The sequence below is a fragment of the Tasmannia lanceolata genome, unplaced genomic scaffold (genome assembly GCF_043159265.1).
Source record: "Tasmannia lanceolata isolate RefF3 unplaced genomic scaffold, GAP_Taslan_0.1 ptg000018l, whole genome shotgun sequence".
Classification (NCBI taxonomy): Eukaryota; Viridiplantae; Streptophyta; class Magnoliopsida; order Canellales; family Winteraceae; genus Tasmannia; species Tasmannia lanceolata.
The window spans coordinates 9,241,902-9,256,845 of record NW_027518695.1 but is presented as its reverse complement, the minus strand read 5'-3'; the positions used below and the strand labels follow the sequence as shown (position 1 = coordinate 9,256,845).

At 38.4% G+C, this 14,944-nt stretch overlaps 1 protein-coding gene across 2 annotated transcripts; it reads right to left on the bottom strand.

Annotated features, from left to right (window-relative positions):
* Positions 1 to 1,086: 1,086 nt before the first annotated feature.
* LOC143851248 (TPR repeat-containing thioredoxin TTL1-like) lies at positions 1,087 to 13,277 on the bottom strand. Of its 2 annotated transcripts, XM_077360598.1 has the most exons (8): positions 12,939 to 13,277; positions 10,810 to 12,592; positions 5,731 to 5,926; positions 5,487 to 5,653; positions 4,822 to 5,152; positions 2,308 to 2,506; positions 1,997 to 2,103; positions 1,087 to 1,450 (listed from the first exon to the last, which is right to left on the bottom strand). In XM_077360598.1, exons 1-8 carry the CDS (start codon positions 12,976 to 12,978, stop codon positions 1,298 to 1,300), a joined length of 2,976 nt encoding a protein of 991 aa, XP_077216713.1. In that variant the 5' UTR covers positions 12,979 to 13,277; the 3' UTR covers positions 1,087 to 1,297. The 2 variants fall into 2 exon arrangements, with proteins under 2 accessions (XP_077216713.1, XP_077216712.1); XM_077360597.1 differs by having other exon boundaries at positions 10,810 to 13,277.
* Positions 13,278 to 14,944: the final 1,667 nt, after the last annotated feature.

The following is a 14,944-nucleotide window of genomic DNA, read 5'->3' as shown; positions in this document are numbered from 1 at the left end:
CTTGTCTAGGTACGGGATAGGTTTAAAGGGCCTAGCCTAACACATTCCATCAGTTCTGGGGGTTTATTGGCTTGGGGGCTTATTGGCTAGTGTGTAACATTTGCTATCAGAGTTGCCACCGCATCACGTATTCGAGTCATTGGAAGGGTGAACTGTCATCTGTCGAGATGACGGTCAGAGTGAAGTTACCATATAGTCGGCAGCCATAGAAATAGGCAACCTATGAAAAAGGCTGCCTAAAAAGGCCAGAGTAAGAGCCACCACGGAATGGGCCACTGAGAACAAGGATCCAGAAGCATGGTGGAATGTTACAACACTAGGTGGGACCCAGCCCGGCATGGGCATGTTTAAAGGGCCTAACCTTAACATATTCCATCAATTATTGGGCTTTTGGCATATTGGTTAGGTACCTAACGGTTACAATGACTGAATTTTGGTTGAATGAATCTCCACATCTTTCCGGCTTCCGGGTTCTAATTCTTCTAATGAAGTCGTTGGCCAGACCGTTGGTGAGATCAAGGGTTCTAAATGTTAATCCTAGATGTTTAATACATGAATTATGATAGAAATAGGATATCGTTAGTAAAATTGATCAAAATACCTATTGGAAGACGATAATTAAGGTATCTACAATGTCATTTTTCTTTTTTGAATGGGTATTAATACATTTCAGTCTCATCATTATTCGAATTCGATACCAAGATTGCACCAATTTGGATTTGGGTATCTGAAGTCTCCTTCTGATAAACAATCCCAATTTCAAGATGTGGAATTTGTTGAAAAGATCATCAATTACCAATCAAAATTGTTGTACTTCTGGTAGGGGTCCTTGCCTAACCCCAGCTTACCAATAAAAAAAAAAAAAAAAAGGATCTTCAATTACATTCTCAACTCTGAGCCAAAGATATGCAATTCTGTATTTCATGCAATAGCCTTCCAGGAGCTTGCCCCCTTCAAACATGCTATATCTGCAGATATTATAAGCTGGGAAATTTCATGGAAGGTGCTGCAATTGAGAATTCAAATGCACTAACTAGACACAAGTGCCAGTTCTTTCAGTTCCAATCCTATCTTAAATATAGCAAATAGTCAAATACATCATATGATGATTGTTATATCAAAAATATTACAAAAAGGAATGGCCCTTTATTACAAAATACACAGAGCATAAAACCATTATTATACAAACATTATTCAGTTCTACTCTTTTTCATTCACATATCATATGCAATAACTGTACGTATTTTCACCGCCAAACAGAATCTATGTATAATTACTATTCAAAATAGTTTCAAACTCAAATGCTGTGAACCTTTAAAGCATGCTCCAAAATTTCCCAATCAGGTTTGCATAGCTCTCTTAATTTGAGGCCATCTTTGTAAATGATGAAAATAGGCACCAATGTTATACTCTCAAATTTTGCCCAGTCGGGATTTTCTTCAATATCAACCTGCAAGAAAGAACAGGCATCAAATCTAGAGGGTTTGTAGTTGAGTCCAATAATTAGTTTCTAGCACAATAATCAGTTTTGGACTCAAAATCTAAAAAGAACAGGCCTTAGTGTAACAAGAAGTAATAATTAGCCATTTAAAAGAAAAGCAAAAAGGATAAACTGCAAAATTAGTCTTTGAAGACAATAAGAGGAAAACAGAGATGATGGACTCTGCTGAAAAACTTGGAGAGTTTTGTGAGTGGATCCTGGGGTATTGGTTATTTTGCAGTGAGACTCATCTCATCATATCTATGCCTTTGGAACTGCTGATTGAAAGTAAAAGGTCATTCAACTTTAAGAACAAGGTGGAGAGAACAAAAGTCAAACCCTATCAAGTTTTACAAGTAGGTCTTAATTCATATTACATTTTTTTTTCAATGGCAAAGAAAAACTTAATTCATATTACTTTGGCATTCTGTTGATCCAATGGCGAAGGGTAGTCTAGCAAATCCATCTAACTTCATACAGATAGGTGAATGCATAAGACAACAATTGGAAACACACCTTAAGAAAGTTCCAAGAAGGGTATCTTTGAGACAGTTCAGTAATCAATGGAGAGAGTTGTCTGCATGTATCATCGGATTTCGCAAAGAACTGTAGCAGCGCAAAACCTGTATGGTCAAAGAGAACAGAAAGTCGCATGACAATTTTATAGCTGTTGTGCATGCAAGCACTCAGAACACATTTTAAAATGTTCCAAACTAGATTAAATCCATCACACACACACACACACAGATATATGTGTGTGTGTGTACTGTCTATTATCTTTCTCTATGAAGAAAGAATTGATGAAATGATATCAGAGCTCTTCTCACCTGCTGATTTGATTGTTTTCAGGAACTGGGCATAACTAATCACATGGGTAACTTGTCCTCCGACCATGTTATGAACCTGCCCTTTGGCCTTCTTGAGCTCCAATTGGACTTGAAGAAGAGACTGGGCAATGTCAGGATCTCCAGGCATCTCCTGGATCAATACTTTATAATCTCTGAGAGATTCTTCCCAAAACTTGAGCTGACCCAGGAAAACTAGCTTTAGTTCTTGGAAAATGTAGACCAATGAGAGTTGTGAAGATAACAGATGAGTAAAGATAATACCTTGAGGCTTTCTTTCGACGTAAAAACGGAAGTAAAACTTGTTTTACGTTCATTTTTACAACATAAAAATTTTTTTACGTCCATTTTTACGTTGAAAGAAACGGAGCTTAAATGAAAAATTATAACTTTATCATTCGAGCATGAAAGTTCACCTTCAATTTTTGAAAGCTTCAGATTTTCTAATAGGGGGAAAATGCACTGATTCAGGAAAACTAATACATCTGCTTTTTGAGAATAATAGAAACACTTATTAGAAAAAGCTAGCTGGCATTTAAGTTTGTAATAAAATTTGAGTATAAGATATCCAATTAACAACATTTGTTTTAAAAGCCAGACTTGTTTCAATTATTAAAAAAGGGTATTATTGGAAAGATACTATGGAAGCTTCAACTTTTGACCTAATCCGAAAATATGTTTCCATGATTTTAAAATCCTCAAACTTTATCAAATAACAAAATGTGCCACTAAATATCCTTGACATCAATAAAGCAACAAAGGTATTATTAATTTATTTAATTAAATGTGCCAAAATTTTCAAATCACAAACAGAATCTTCACATATAAAAGAGCATGAAGTTCACCTTCTCAAATTGAAGATTTCACTTTCTAAGTAAAACTTATAAAAGTGGAAGCAACAGTATTATCTTTTCCATTTAAAAAAAAATGAAAGTAAAACTTATAAAATGTTTTGGTTCACATATGTAAGCCCAATGGTTCCCACCTTGGCAATCTTCTATATTTTGATGATTCCAAATACAAGTTGATTTGTATTGTATTTCTAATGTGTTTGATGTTTAAGTGCATGTGTTGGAGATTCAAACAATCAAACACAAACGTCAAGGACATTGCATGGATCGTGGCATGAACCAAATGGAGAAGATCATTTGAAGCCAAAGAAAGATGAAGACTTGGAGCATTTCGAGAAGACCTTGTGAAGCCAAAAGAATGGAATAGATCATCCATGGTGCAATGAAGACTTGAAGAGATGAAGATATTGAAGAAATTGAGTGTTTGTCAAGTCTTAGAATGTAAAAGCCCAAGCCTTAGCTTAACACCTATAAGAGGACCAAGGAGCACTTAACAAGGTTTAAACATACTTTATTAGGGTCCTAAAACATGATAAGTATCTTGGGACAAGCCCTAGAGAACACACCCGAAAGATAGAAATGATTGGCACTTACTTAGTAGTTCACTTAGTGACCACAGACCTTAATTTGATAATAATTGGTCCTAAACATTTTCAAATGTTTTTGAATATATTTTTAATAGAAAGATCTCATTGTTTCCATTCGAATAGATTATAAGAACGTTAAAATCCGATAAGAAACGAGGGAGATATGAATTTTACAAAACGGGCTGAAAAACTGCTTTTTGCTGCCATCGGCGGGCTTCCGGCCCACCGCGGTCAACCGCCGCTAGTGCGTTGGAAATAGCCGTTGGGGTGCAACGGCTAGTTCTAAAAGTTGCGCATAATTACAGCTTTGCCCCTGTAACGCTTAGTTTTGACCCTAGGCTATATATATGAGTTTCCTAACCCTCCAAACTAGATTTTCACACACCAAAACTTCATTGGAACATATCTAAGTGTGAGGAAACCTCCTTGAGCCTCTTGTGAGCTATTTGTTAAGGATTGAGCATAGGAATTCATTGTATATCTTTGAGAATTGTTTTGTGAGCACTTGAGAGATTCATCTTGCCTTTGAAGAGGCATTTGTATTTTCATTTTCTTTTGATTATACTTGTAAACGGCAAGTGGTGGAAGAGACGAAGAGCCATCTCTCCAGGGAGAGTGTAGGAGACGTAGAGCCTTCTCCAGAGCAAGTGTTGGAGACGCGGAGCTTTCTTTGGATTGTAATTGGGTTGATTCCCATCCGTTAAGGGAATCGAATTAGTGAAGCTATCAAGATTCTTGGTGGAGTGGACGCAGGCCATGGTGTGGATATTTGGACCTAACCACTTAAAAATCCGGTGCACTCTTTCTATCTCTTCTCTATCCTTTGTGCATTGTATTTTTATCTTCCATATGCTTGAATGTTTATATTTGCCATTGTCTTTTAGCTTCCGCATTTATTTTTGGCAAAAGTTTTTAAAACCCAATTCACCCCCCCTCGGGTTGCCATCACCCCTGGGTTTTCAACATACAATTCAATCATATCAATTTTCTTAGGCACCTTATTGGCAATGTGGTTCTAGATTTCCACTTAAATTATAAGAAATAAACAGGGAGAATACTCTGGCATTGGAGTGAGCACGGCGTAGAAGAGCTTTGAGGTAGTCAGGTCGGTATTTTAAAGCCGCATTAGAATCTTCAACAGCCATGTCCCACTGCCCAAGCTTACACCTACATGCGGCTCGATTAGAAAGTAAGACACTATTTGTGGGAGCATACTCCAGCCCTTGCCCATATGCCGTGCATGCCTCCAAATACTTGCCGGCCTTAAAAAATGCATTGCCATTTCTTCTAGCATCTGTAACTGCCCTGGCTGTTCTCAGCCACATCAAAGACTCAGGTGTACAATCCATGTTAACCGCACGCTCTGCGGCTATAACTCCATATTCGAACCTGTAAATTGTCTTTAGCTTGAGAAAAACTAGTGAATATCAACATATGTGCATTTAGAGGAATTATAGAATGAAGGGCGCCCTTGAAGCTGATTTTTGCAAGGGCGCCCTTATTGGTTGATAGAATGAAAGGCGCCCTTGCAAAAATCAGCTTCAAGGGCGCTCGTATTGGTTGATTTCTGCAAAGTCAACATGGTTTCCACTTTTTTAGGCACCATCCACTTTTTTTGGCACCACACTTTGCAGAAATTAACCAATAGGGGCGCCCTTGAAGCTGATTTTAGCAAGGGCGCCCTTCATTCTATCATTTCTCATGCATTTAATCACATATTTACCTTCCTAAGTACATGTGAACCTGTACTTCAATGATTAGTAAGGATGAATCCCCTTGGTGAACCTTTCTTGATTTGTCAGCCTTTGATGTCCTTGCTGCCGTCAAAAGTTCAAGAGCTTCTTTTGCCTTGTGGAGCCTCAGCAAAGCTTCGGATTTATAAGCCAGGACCTGTCACAATCACTTTGAATGAAAATGTACTCCAAATAATCAAAAAATAAACAGAGAAAGACAGTTTTTATTATTACCTGGTCGGAAGCATCAGCTCCGGCATCGATAGCCAGAGTGCTTTCTGCTAAAACACAATTCCAATCTTGGGAATTTCGAGCTTTTCTAATATTTGATATATGGGTATCAAGATGTAGAATATTCTGGATAGCTTCTGATTCAAGTTGCTTTCCAGACAATTTGAAGTGCCATTTTGCATCTTCCACACGACCCAACCTGTCAGCTTCCAAGTTATCATGATAGCTTGGAGTATTGAACTTATTTTACACCAGTAGATGCCTAGCATGTTACAGAAGTTTTAGATAACAAAAAGAACTATAAGTAAATAATAACAATTGGAAAACAGAATGACAGTTAAGCTGTTATGAACAATGGAATAGTTACATCAATCTAGAAAATCCTTACTTCGGAGAGCAAGGAAATTCTAACCGAAACGGATCTCATTTCTCTTTGATGGCAAAATAATCAAAACATTGATGAGTCCTTGGTCTGGGCTGACTCTCCTGATGGTAACATCTGCCTAAGACAAGATTGGAATGCAATTAGAAAATCCTGACTCTCCTGATGGTAACGCCATTATGCCATATTAAGACTAGTTTTTCAGCATACTAACCTAATAAGTGCTAACAGCAAGCTTCCTTGAACTGCTATAAATGGAGGATTGGAGTTCGAAGTGGGAAGCCTCACTAGTGGAATATCTTTACATAGATTTGTTATCAACCTATTATATATCCTATGAAGTGGGTAGTTACCCTGTATTTATTAAAGTGATGAGCATTCAAGATGAAGAGTATGATGTTCCAGATCAATATTCTGAATTTGAAAATCATCTGCTTCTATCTGGTGGCACTCCTTCGTTTGAAATAAGTTTATTCCTCTGAGAATCTTTTTGTTTTTGAAAATTAATCCTCTGAGAATCTTGATTATGTTTTGGAGGGCCCTTGTTCTTAGAACTCAGCCTGAAGAAAGACCAAAAAAGAAGAAAAAAGACAGGTACATGCTGGCTTTGAGATGTTTCTTTTGTGGAACAGATGAAGAAACTGATCTGCATACTCTTTTCTGTTTGTGGTAAATTTTAAAAACCAGAAGTGACGAATAACAATTATGTTTTCAACCATAGTCATGAGAATCAAGGCAGTCGTAGCTGAGTTTCATTGGAGAGTCTCCCATATCTTCCGGAAAGGCAACAGGGCTGCCAACTGTTTTGCGAACAATAGCATCTTGCGTAATGACCTGGAGAGTGATATACCTTGCAGTAAATTTAATGAAAAGGACTAGATGTTGTGGATTTTTAATGCCATTCCTTTAAATGATAGCTTATCTTAAATACTACAATATGTTATGTAGACAAAATCACACCTGAGTAACAAAAAACTGCTTGTGATTAACTAAACCATAAGAGTAACAATATGTTATGTAGACAAATTCATATCTAATGCCCTGTTTCGTTTGGGATTATGACAACTGGTTGCCACCCCCCAATCCGATTATTGGACTCAAAATTACATTAATTTTGGATCCAATATCGGATGGGGGGGTGACAATCGGTTGCCACAATCTTAAACGAACAGGGCCTAAGAGAAACAAAAAATTGCTTGTGATTATGATTAGTTATGCAGGCTATACAATTTATCAGTAGCTACAACTAAATTATCATATGAAACACAATCATAGATAACTTACATAAAAGTAGTTTGAGTCACCTCCCATTAACCCCCTGTAACTTTCTCACATCATCTCCACAGCAGTTTTTCACACTGAATAGTATTCCTTGTTCATTTTGTAAATTTAGATAAAAAAGCTATAGATGATATGGATGCTATTCTTGTCAATTATAGTTGTCTTTGCTGTAATCATTTCCAACAATTTTCTCAAATATTATAATATTATTTATACAGAATCATAGAATATTGTTAGTTATGAAAAATTGCAAACTATACTACAGGTAACTACAACTAATGTATCAACACATAAATAACTCTCTTATCAATAGATAATCACAAAATAACTATGCACCCTATTGTATCAATAATGCCATTATTGAATCCATAAATTACAATAGTGTAGTTGCTTACTATAAATAGCTAGTGCAGAAACAAGAAGGGCAACCAACCATACTCATTTCATATAAATGTACTATAAGCGAAAGAATTGTGAAAACAAATTTTTTTAAGAAGTTCAAGAAAAATATGAGAAAATATGTAACTGCATCCCCCATGAATTTCTAGCTATATATAGTGCACTCTTCAAAACACATTAGAAATTGTAAAGATAGAAAAATAATATTATATTTTTTCAGTATATTGTATATAATAGTTTAATATATTATAAAGTGCATAAAGAACCATATTACACCTGATTAAGACCTATAAGCATATTTTTCTAAAATTAAGTAGGCCACACTTGAGAAATAGACATGCTCAGGTTATTAGGTCTCCTTTGTACACTTTATTGTTCACCCCTTGTTCCTGACCATAGAATGTGGATTCCAGATACTCAAGGTTCTTTGTCACTCTGTTCTATTTTTTACAGCTTGATCTAGGAGAATAAAAGAGGGCGAGCCTTGGCGCAATGGTAAGGTTTGCTCCATTGTGACCTGGTGGTCACGGGTTCAAGTCACGGAAACAGCCTCTTTGCAAAGCAGGGGTAAGGCTGCATACATCTAGCCCTCCCTAGATTCCGCAATGGCGGGAGCCTCGTGCACTGGGCCGCCTTTTTATCAAGGAGGATAAAAAAGATATATGCTCCACAAGACTGAAAAATAGTTGCTCCTACACAGGTGATAGCCTTTGCTTGGATGATGGAGACAAAAAAGATTCACACATGTAATCGTTTCAGAAGGAAAATATACCTTGTCAGCTGGTGCATTAGATCACCTTATGGCACATTGTCCTTTTGCTCATCGGCTATGACATTCTGTTATCATATGCTTTAGACTTTCGGGTATTTCAACAATCAATCGTGAACATTATTCTACATTGGAGAGGACCCTTCGATAAATTAGGAAAATACTTTCGGGCCTGGTTCCTTAGGTATTGACTAGGTATATATGGAAGAGAGAAATAATCGTATTTTCAAAGAAAAAAAAGGCGAATGGAAAGGATAAAGTTAGAAATCAAAATAGAACTCATTCTTTGGGGAAGAAATGACAAGAATTTCTCTAACTATAGCACAGGAGACATACTTAGAAATTGGAGTACTATTATACTGGAAAAAGGTATGAAAAATAGAGTTATTCCAATGTGGCGTCCTCCCCCTAGTAGATGGATCAAACTTAATTTTAATGGAAGTCTAAAGGTAATCCAGGTCGTGCCAAATTGGTGGAATATTTTGTGACTCGGACAAACGCACTTTATTAACCTTTTCTGTGACACCAATGAGGCGGAAGCAAGAGCCCTTATTTAGGGATTGAGATGGTATGCTAGCTCTATGAATGATCCATTAGTCATTGAAGGTAATTCTTCAAATGTCATTGCATGACCGACGAAAAAGTTAGTAGGTCCTTGGAAACTTGCAGATGTTATTACTGAAATTAGAGATCTTTGCTTCAAATAAGACCAAAGTCTTGAGCATCCCTACGCCCCCCACCCCCCCCCCCCCCCCCCCCCCCCCTCTGGGTGTGTGCTTTTGGGCGGACAACCTTCCTCGATAGAATCCTTACGGTCGATCATCTCCGGAGTCGTCAGATGTTGATCGTGGGCCACTGTGCCCTTCACATAGAGTCTAGCGGAATAGTAGATCATATGCTCATCCACTATTCCACTGTAAGTTGGCCAGAGAAGTGTGGAGCAAGGTGCTGGACAGGTTTGGTATTGTGTCGGTGTTTTTGTCTAGGTTCTATAATCTTTTGGACTGTTGGTTCTTTTCCTCGTGGAGGAAAAAGGCAAGATTCTTTGAAAGATAGTGCTCCTAGCTACAATTTGGGTCCTGTGGAAGGAACGAAATGCAAGGGTTTTAAAGGGTTCTCCAAGAGAGCTAATTTCCTGTACACAAAGGCTATAGACTTATCAGTAGCTTGGGTGAGAGTGAGAGCTCTCCTAAACTTTAAGTTTGTCTCAGCATACGAGTTGTGGCATTGCTGGCAAGAGATATGCCTTAGTAGTGAGCACATATCAATCCCACCTCCTGGATAGGACGCTCCAGAACTCGGTAATAAGAAGCTCAATTTTAATGGATCAAGCTTGAGAAATCCAGGTCCGGTTGGGATTGGAGTCCTAAGAGAGGAACACGGAGCTACATTGTGGTCCCTCTCAGGTCCAATCGGCATTGCGGACACCAATGAGGTGGAAGTCAGAGCGATTCTTCAGGGCATCAGGAGAACAGAGTGGAACATCATGAATGGTCTGACAGTCGAGAGTGATTCTCTAAATGTCATCAAATGGCTGCAAGAGAATCTCCCTATTCCTTGGAGATTTTCCCATTGGTTTGATGAGAGCCAGGATCGGTTGGAAGGGGTATCTATTTCATTATGCCATGTTAGAAGGTCGGCCAATAGTGACTTGGATAGGTTAGCAAGAAAGGGAGCCTTTAGAGAATCCTTAGAGCTCTTTGACTTCCTTCCTCTTGAGGGTTCTTGACTTTCTTCCTGTATTTTTGTCGTCGTTCCTTTTCCTTCTGTTTCTTGTATTGACCAGCTCCACTTCTTTTTCTTAATAAATTTTTTCACCATTAAAAAATAAATAAAATAAAGCCCTGAAATCCAGCATATGTTGAGGTCTACTAATGAGCAAGTGGACATATTGGTTAGAACTAGTTATCGTCAATACTAGTCCAACCAAAGGAGTACTGTTGTGTCTTTATATACGATTTTGGGTGGGTCTATTGATTGTATATCTGTTATGTTCCCCTTTGGGACGCCTTGTCCCATTTGAGTGTGCTATGCAGTTGTGTTGTACATTTTTTTAGCAATAAAATCTGTTATCTTCCAAAACAGTAGGTGGCACTTAGAAATTAGTGTTTTATGAAGATTCCATCATTCCATCTACTACTAACTGAATCCGATAATACATAATCTTGCAGTAAGCATGTGTTGGCTTGAAAAAAAAAACTGTCAAAGAGGAAACTAATTTCAAGACATAAACAAAGTGTTTGAATCATACCTTGCATAAAGGCTCCCAATTCTGTAGTGAGCTTGAGAGTAAGAAGGATCACACTCAATAGCCACAAGGCATTCTTCAACCGCCTCGACATACTGGCCAAGGCCAGCTAATGCAGCAGCCTTATTGTTATGGCAAGGGGCATTTCGAGGACACAGTGCAATCGCTTGATCATAAAGAGAAATGGCCTCAAAGAAGTGACCTCTCCAGAATTCTTCATTGCCAACATTCTTTAATTTCTCAACATTCGTATCCCCAGGGGTCGCACTTTGAGTAGGGAAAGCCAGTTGTCCGTCTCTGATCTTGGTTCTACCATTGGAACAATTAGTTCCTATGATGAGATTTTCTGCATTCATCGCACCCTTAACGATATTTCCGTGACCATAGTTACCTCCACCAAAGCCCAACACATGGCTATTTGGCTTCACTGTTTTTGACTCTTTACAATCTACTACATCACCTTTAAATCCAACCAATGTGTTGCTTCTATGAGTTTCTCTATCATGTGACGGATCTGTCAAAGGGACAGCATTTTTGAACCCCTTGTATATGTTTCCATATGAAAGAATGCTCTCACCGTATTGACATCTATGCGCTTGGCTCAGCACATCGTTTGAATTCCCGGAGATTGGGGATCCAATTTGGTGGTTGGTGGATCTTTCTCTCTTATTTACGTTTGTATGAGGATTTGATTTATCAAGTGTCCCAGAAGTTGATTCCCTTTCCTGTTTTCTGATAACAGAATTGGGGCTTTCTACACTCGAAAAAGAAGTACTCGATGGGCTCGAATGAATGTTAACGTGGTTTCGTGAATCGGTAGGACAAGGAGGGGAATGGATATGATGAGGATATGAAATTGCATTATTTTTTCTGCCCAAATTTTCAGTTTTTTCGATATCAATACCTACTCCCGAATTTGGCATTTTCACATTCTGAGAGTGTTTGCTCTTCACTCCCATCTGCAAATTTTCAGTTTTTTCGATATCAATACGTACTTTTGAATTTGGCAGAATTTTCACATTCTGAGAGTGTTTGCTCTCGACTCCCATCTGCAAATTTTCAGTTTTTTCGACATCAATACGTACCTCTGAATTTGGCGGAATTTTCACATTCTGAGAGTGTTTGCTCTTAACTCCCATCTGCAAATTTTCTGAATTTGACATAATTTTCGCATTCCGAGAGTGTTTGCTCTTCACTCCCATATGCAAAATTTCTGATTTTGGCGTAATTTGCGCATTCTGAGAGTGTTTGCTATTCTTCACTCCCATCAGCAAATTTTCTGAATTTGGTGAAATTTTCGCGTTCTGAGAGTGTTTGCTTTTCACTCCCATCTGCAAAATTTCTGAACTTGGCGAAATTTTTGCATTCTGAGAGTGTTTGCTATTCACTCCCATCAGCAAATTTTCGGAATTTGGTGAAATCTTCGCATTCTGAGACTGTTTGCTTTTCACTCCCATCTGCAAATTTTCTGAACTTAGTGAAATTTTCGCATTCTGAGAGTGTTTGCTCTTCACTCCCATCTTCACATCCTCCTTTAGAGCTGAACCCACAACACCCCTGCGACTTTTTCCGTATTTTAAATTCCATGAATTCTGACTCTCAACTTTTTTTCTCAATGACCTCATTGGCAAATTTCCTCCATTCTTCTCCCCAACCGAACTTGCAGTACAATGCTTAGCTGCATTTGCACTGTCATTGCTCAAACTCTTCTGCTTTCTTCTAAGAAAGTGGTGGGGACCGCTCTTATCAGAAACTGACTCTGCATTTGAACACCCTAATTTCCTTCCTGAAAAAGCAGGGACTTTTTTAGAGCTTAAAACCACTCTATCAGAATCCAAACCCATTGCGATTCTCAAACAGATGAACCACAAATGAAGAATAGAAAAGAAGTATGAGAAGAACCACAAGACCCAGATCATAAAATGAGAAAGGGAAGCCAATAGACTTGCATTTAGAGAGGAAAACTAGACGAATAACCAAAACCCAAATGCAATATATACATACAAGTAGTGGGAAAATTTCAACCGTTTCACTGATTTTCACTATCCATTATAAGGAAAAAAAAAACAGAGCCCAGTTGATAAAAGAAGAAATTAACAAGAAGAGACAAAAAAAATAAAGGATTGGTGTGCCTTTGGTGAAAATCCATGCAAGCTGGCCATGTGAGCGCATGTCATTATTGCTGTAGCTAGTCTCTGTTGATGCAAAACCATTATCTTCTTCACAGGGAGTCCTTATCCTTCACCAATGTCAAACGGCTTAAACTGCGCACTAGTGGAAAACGACTTTTGATTGTGGTAGAGGCTGCAGAGTTGGAACCCTGTCCCCCCATGTTCTTCTGTTTCCCTGCTTCTTGTATCATTTGTTTCCTCCATGCTAAAAGGGAGGAAAGATTGGCTGGCAATTTTAATGAGTTCAGGCCCTCCCGCTATTGGGGCTCATACTACAATGCGCCTGGTGTTTCGAATGACTTTGCTAGTTTGCTTTTGCTCCTTGGAGAGTGGGCTTATTCATGGGCTGGATAGTTCATTGGGCTTTAAAATGCTACACTAATTTTTCCAACCATGATGGGTGTAGCTTCTCTAGATGCTAAATGTGCACCCTAGGGGTGCAATTCAGGTCAGGTTGAGGCCAACCCTAACCCAACCTGAGATAGCATTCCCTCAACCCTCAACCCTCAACCAACCAAACCCGAGCCTCAGGTTGAGAATGGTCAATCCTACCCCAACCCATCTAACCAGAAATCAGGTTGGGTCGTTTTAGGTTCACCTTAGGCCAAATAGAAAAATACAACAACCCAAGGAAAATCAATATAAAATTAGAGGATAGAGATCGGGTTCGGGCCGGGTCGGGTTGCGCCTACCCAAGTTGCACCCCTAGTGCACGGATACATAAACTTCAGACCTCTCTTTGAGTACACTAAGTGTATTATCTTATGGGGATTTGCTAGCCTCCTTTGCAGAAGCACCTTCGTCATTTGCAAGTGATGACAGCTATGTAGATGAATTAAATGAATAAAGCAGAAGTCAACATATGCGGCTGTCATCACTTGCGAAGGATGGAGCGCGAAGATACTTCTGCAGAGGAGGCTAGCAAATCCCTATCTTATGCAGTCTTATTTGCATATATAATCTTCTATTCAAATAGTGATTATAAATTTTTGATATCTATGTGATTTAAAGGCTTCAAAGAACTTAATGTCCCATTTGCAAATAACATAACTTGTTTAGAAAATATCTTGTCCTGTTCACTACTAAACCAATTAATTAAACTCATTAAAATAGTCAATTTAATCCCCTAATCCAATTTGGAGGCAAAAATCGATTACAGAGGGTGCTTAGATTTATGCCTTAGATCTACTATCACACTTCTATTTTAGATCCGACCAAAACTTCAGAACCAATTTTTGCCGTAACCAATGAGTCCCTTCATTAAGTATTACTTGATTTATGGTTTTTATTTGTATATCGGTATAGTTTCATTTAAAAACATCATGATTGGTGGTGCTATATAACAAAACTATAACATCCAAACTTGTATGGCCCATATGTGGATTTGTGGATGACCCAAAAAACACAGCAATTGCCTCATAATAGATGGAGTTATTGCTTGTTGAATCATGAAGACACGGTTTTGTCTCGTAGCACAACCATGGCAGGACCCCCTAACAAATGCCTTAGATCTACTATGGTCATGCACTGTTGAGAAAATTTGTAGATATGTAGAGCCCGATTCATACCAATGACAGGGATTGGACCTGGAGCTGCTGCGTATCCATCGAAGTCAGAATTTCGGGAATGGCTTCACGGGTCTTGAGAACACCACAAGTCATCTCACCATGATAATTTATGACAATGTTGGGCAACCATGAATTTATTTTCCATAGAATAGACAGGTAAGAAAAGGCTGAAAGCAAGGAAAGAAAAGAACTCCTCTCAAATTAAGATTTATTTTTTACCTATTTTTTAGCCACTTCTCACCCTCTCCTCATTCCTGCCCTCTCAATTCTCTCCTTCTCCCACCCTCTCTACCCCTATTTCTCTACTTGATAAACTAAAATTCCATGGGAAAAAAAAACATAACGGATGCCAAACATGGCCTGTAGGTTTTGATTTCATGGTTTCAACTTTCAACACAA

What these genes read in the sequence shown, in the direction of transcription:
- LOC143851248 (XM_077360597.1), bottom strand. Translation starts at nt 12,725, where the DNA reads ATGATCTGGGTCTTGTGGTTCTTCTCATACTTCTTTTCTATTCTTCAT. An exon ending in ATTGGGAGCCTTTATGCAAG is followed by an intron (nt 5,927 to 10,809) that starts GTATGATTCAAA and finishes GGAAGCTGACAG; the next exon opens with GTTGGGTCGTGTGGAAGATG. An exon ending in GAGCTGATGCTTCCGACCAG is followed by an intron (nt 5,654 to 5,730) that starts GTAATAATAAAA and finishes TGATTGTGACAG; the next exon opens with GTCCTGGCTTATAAATCCGA.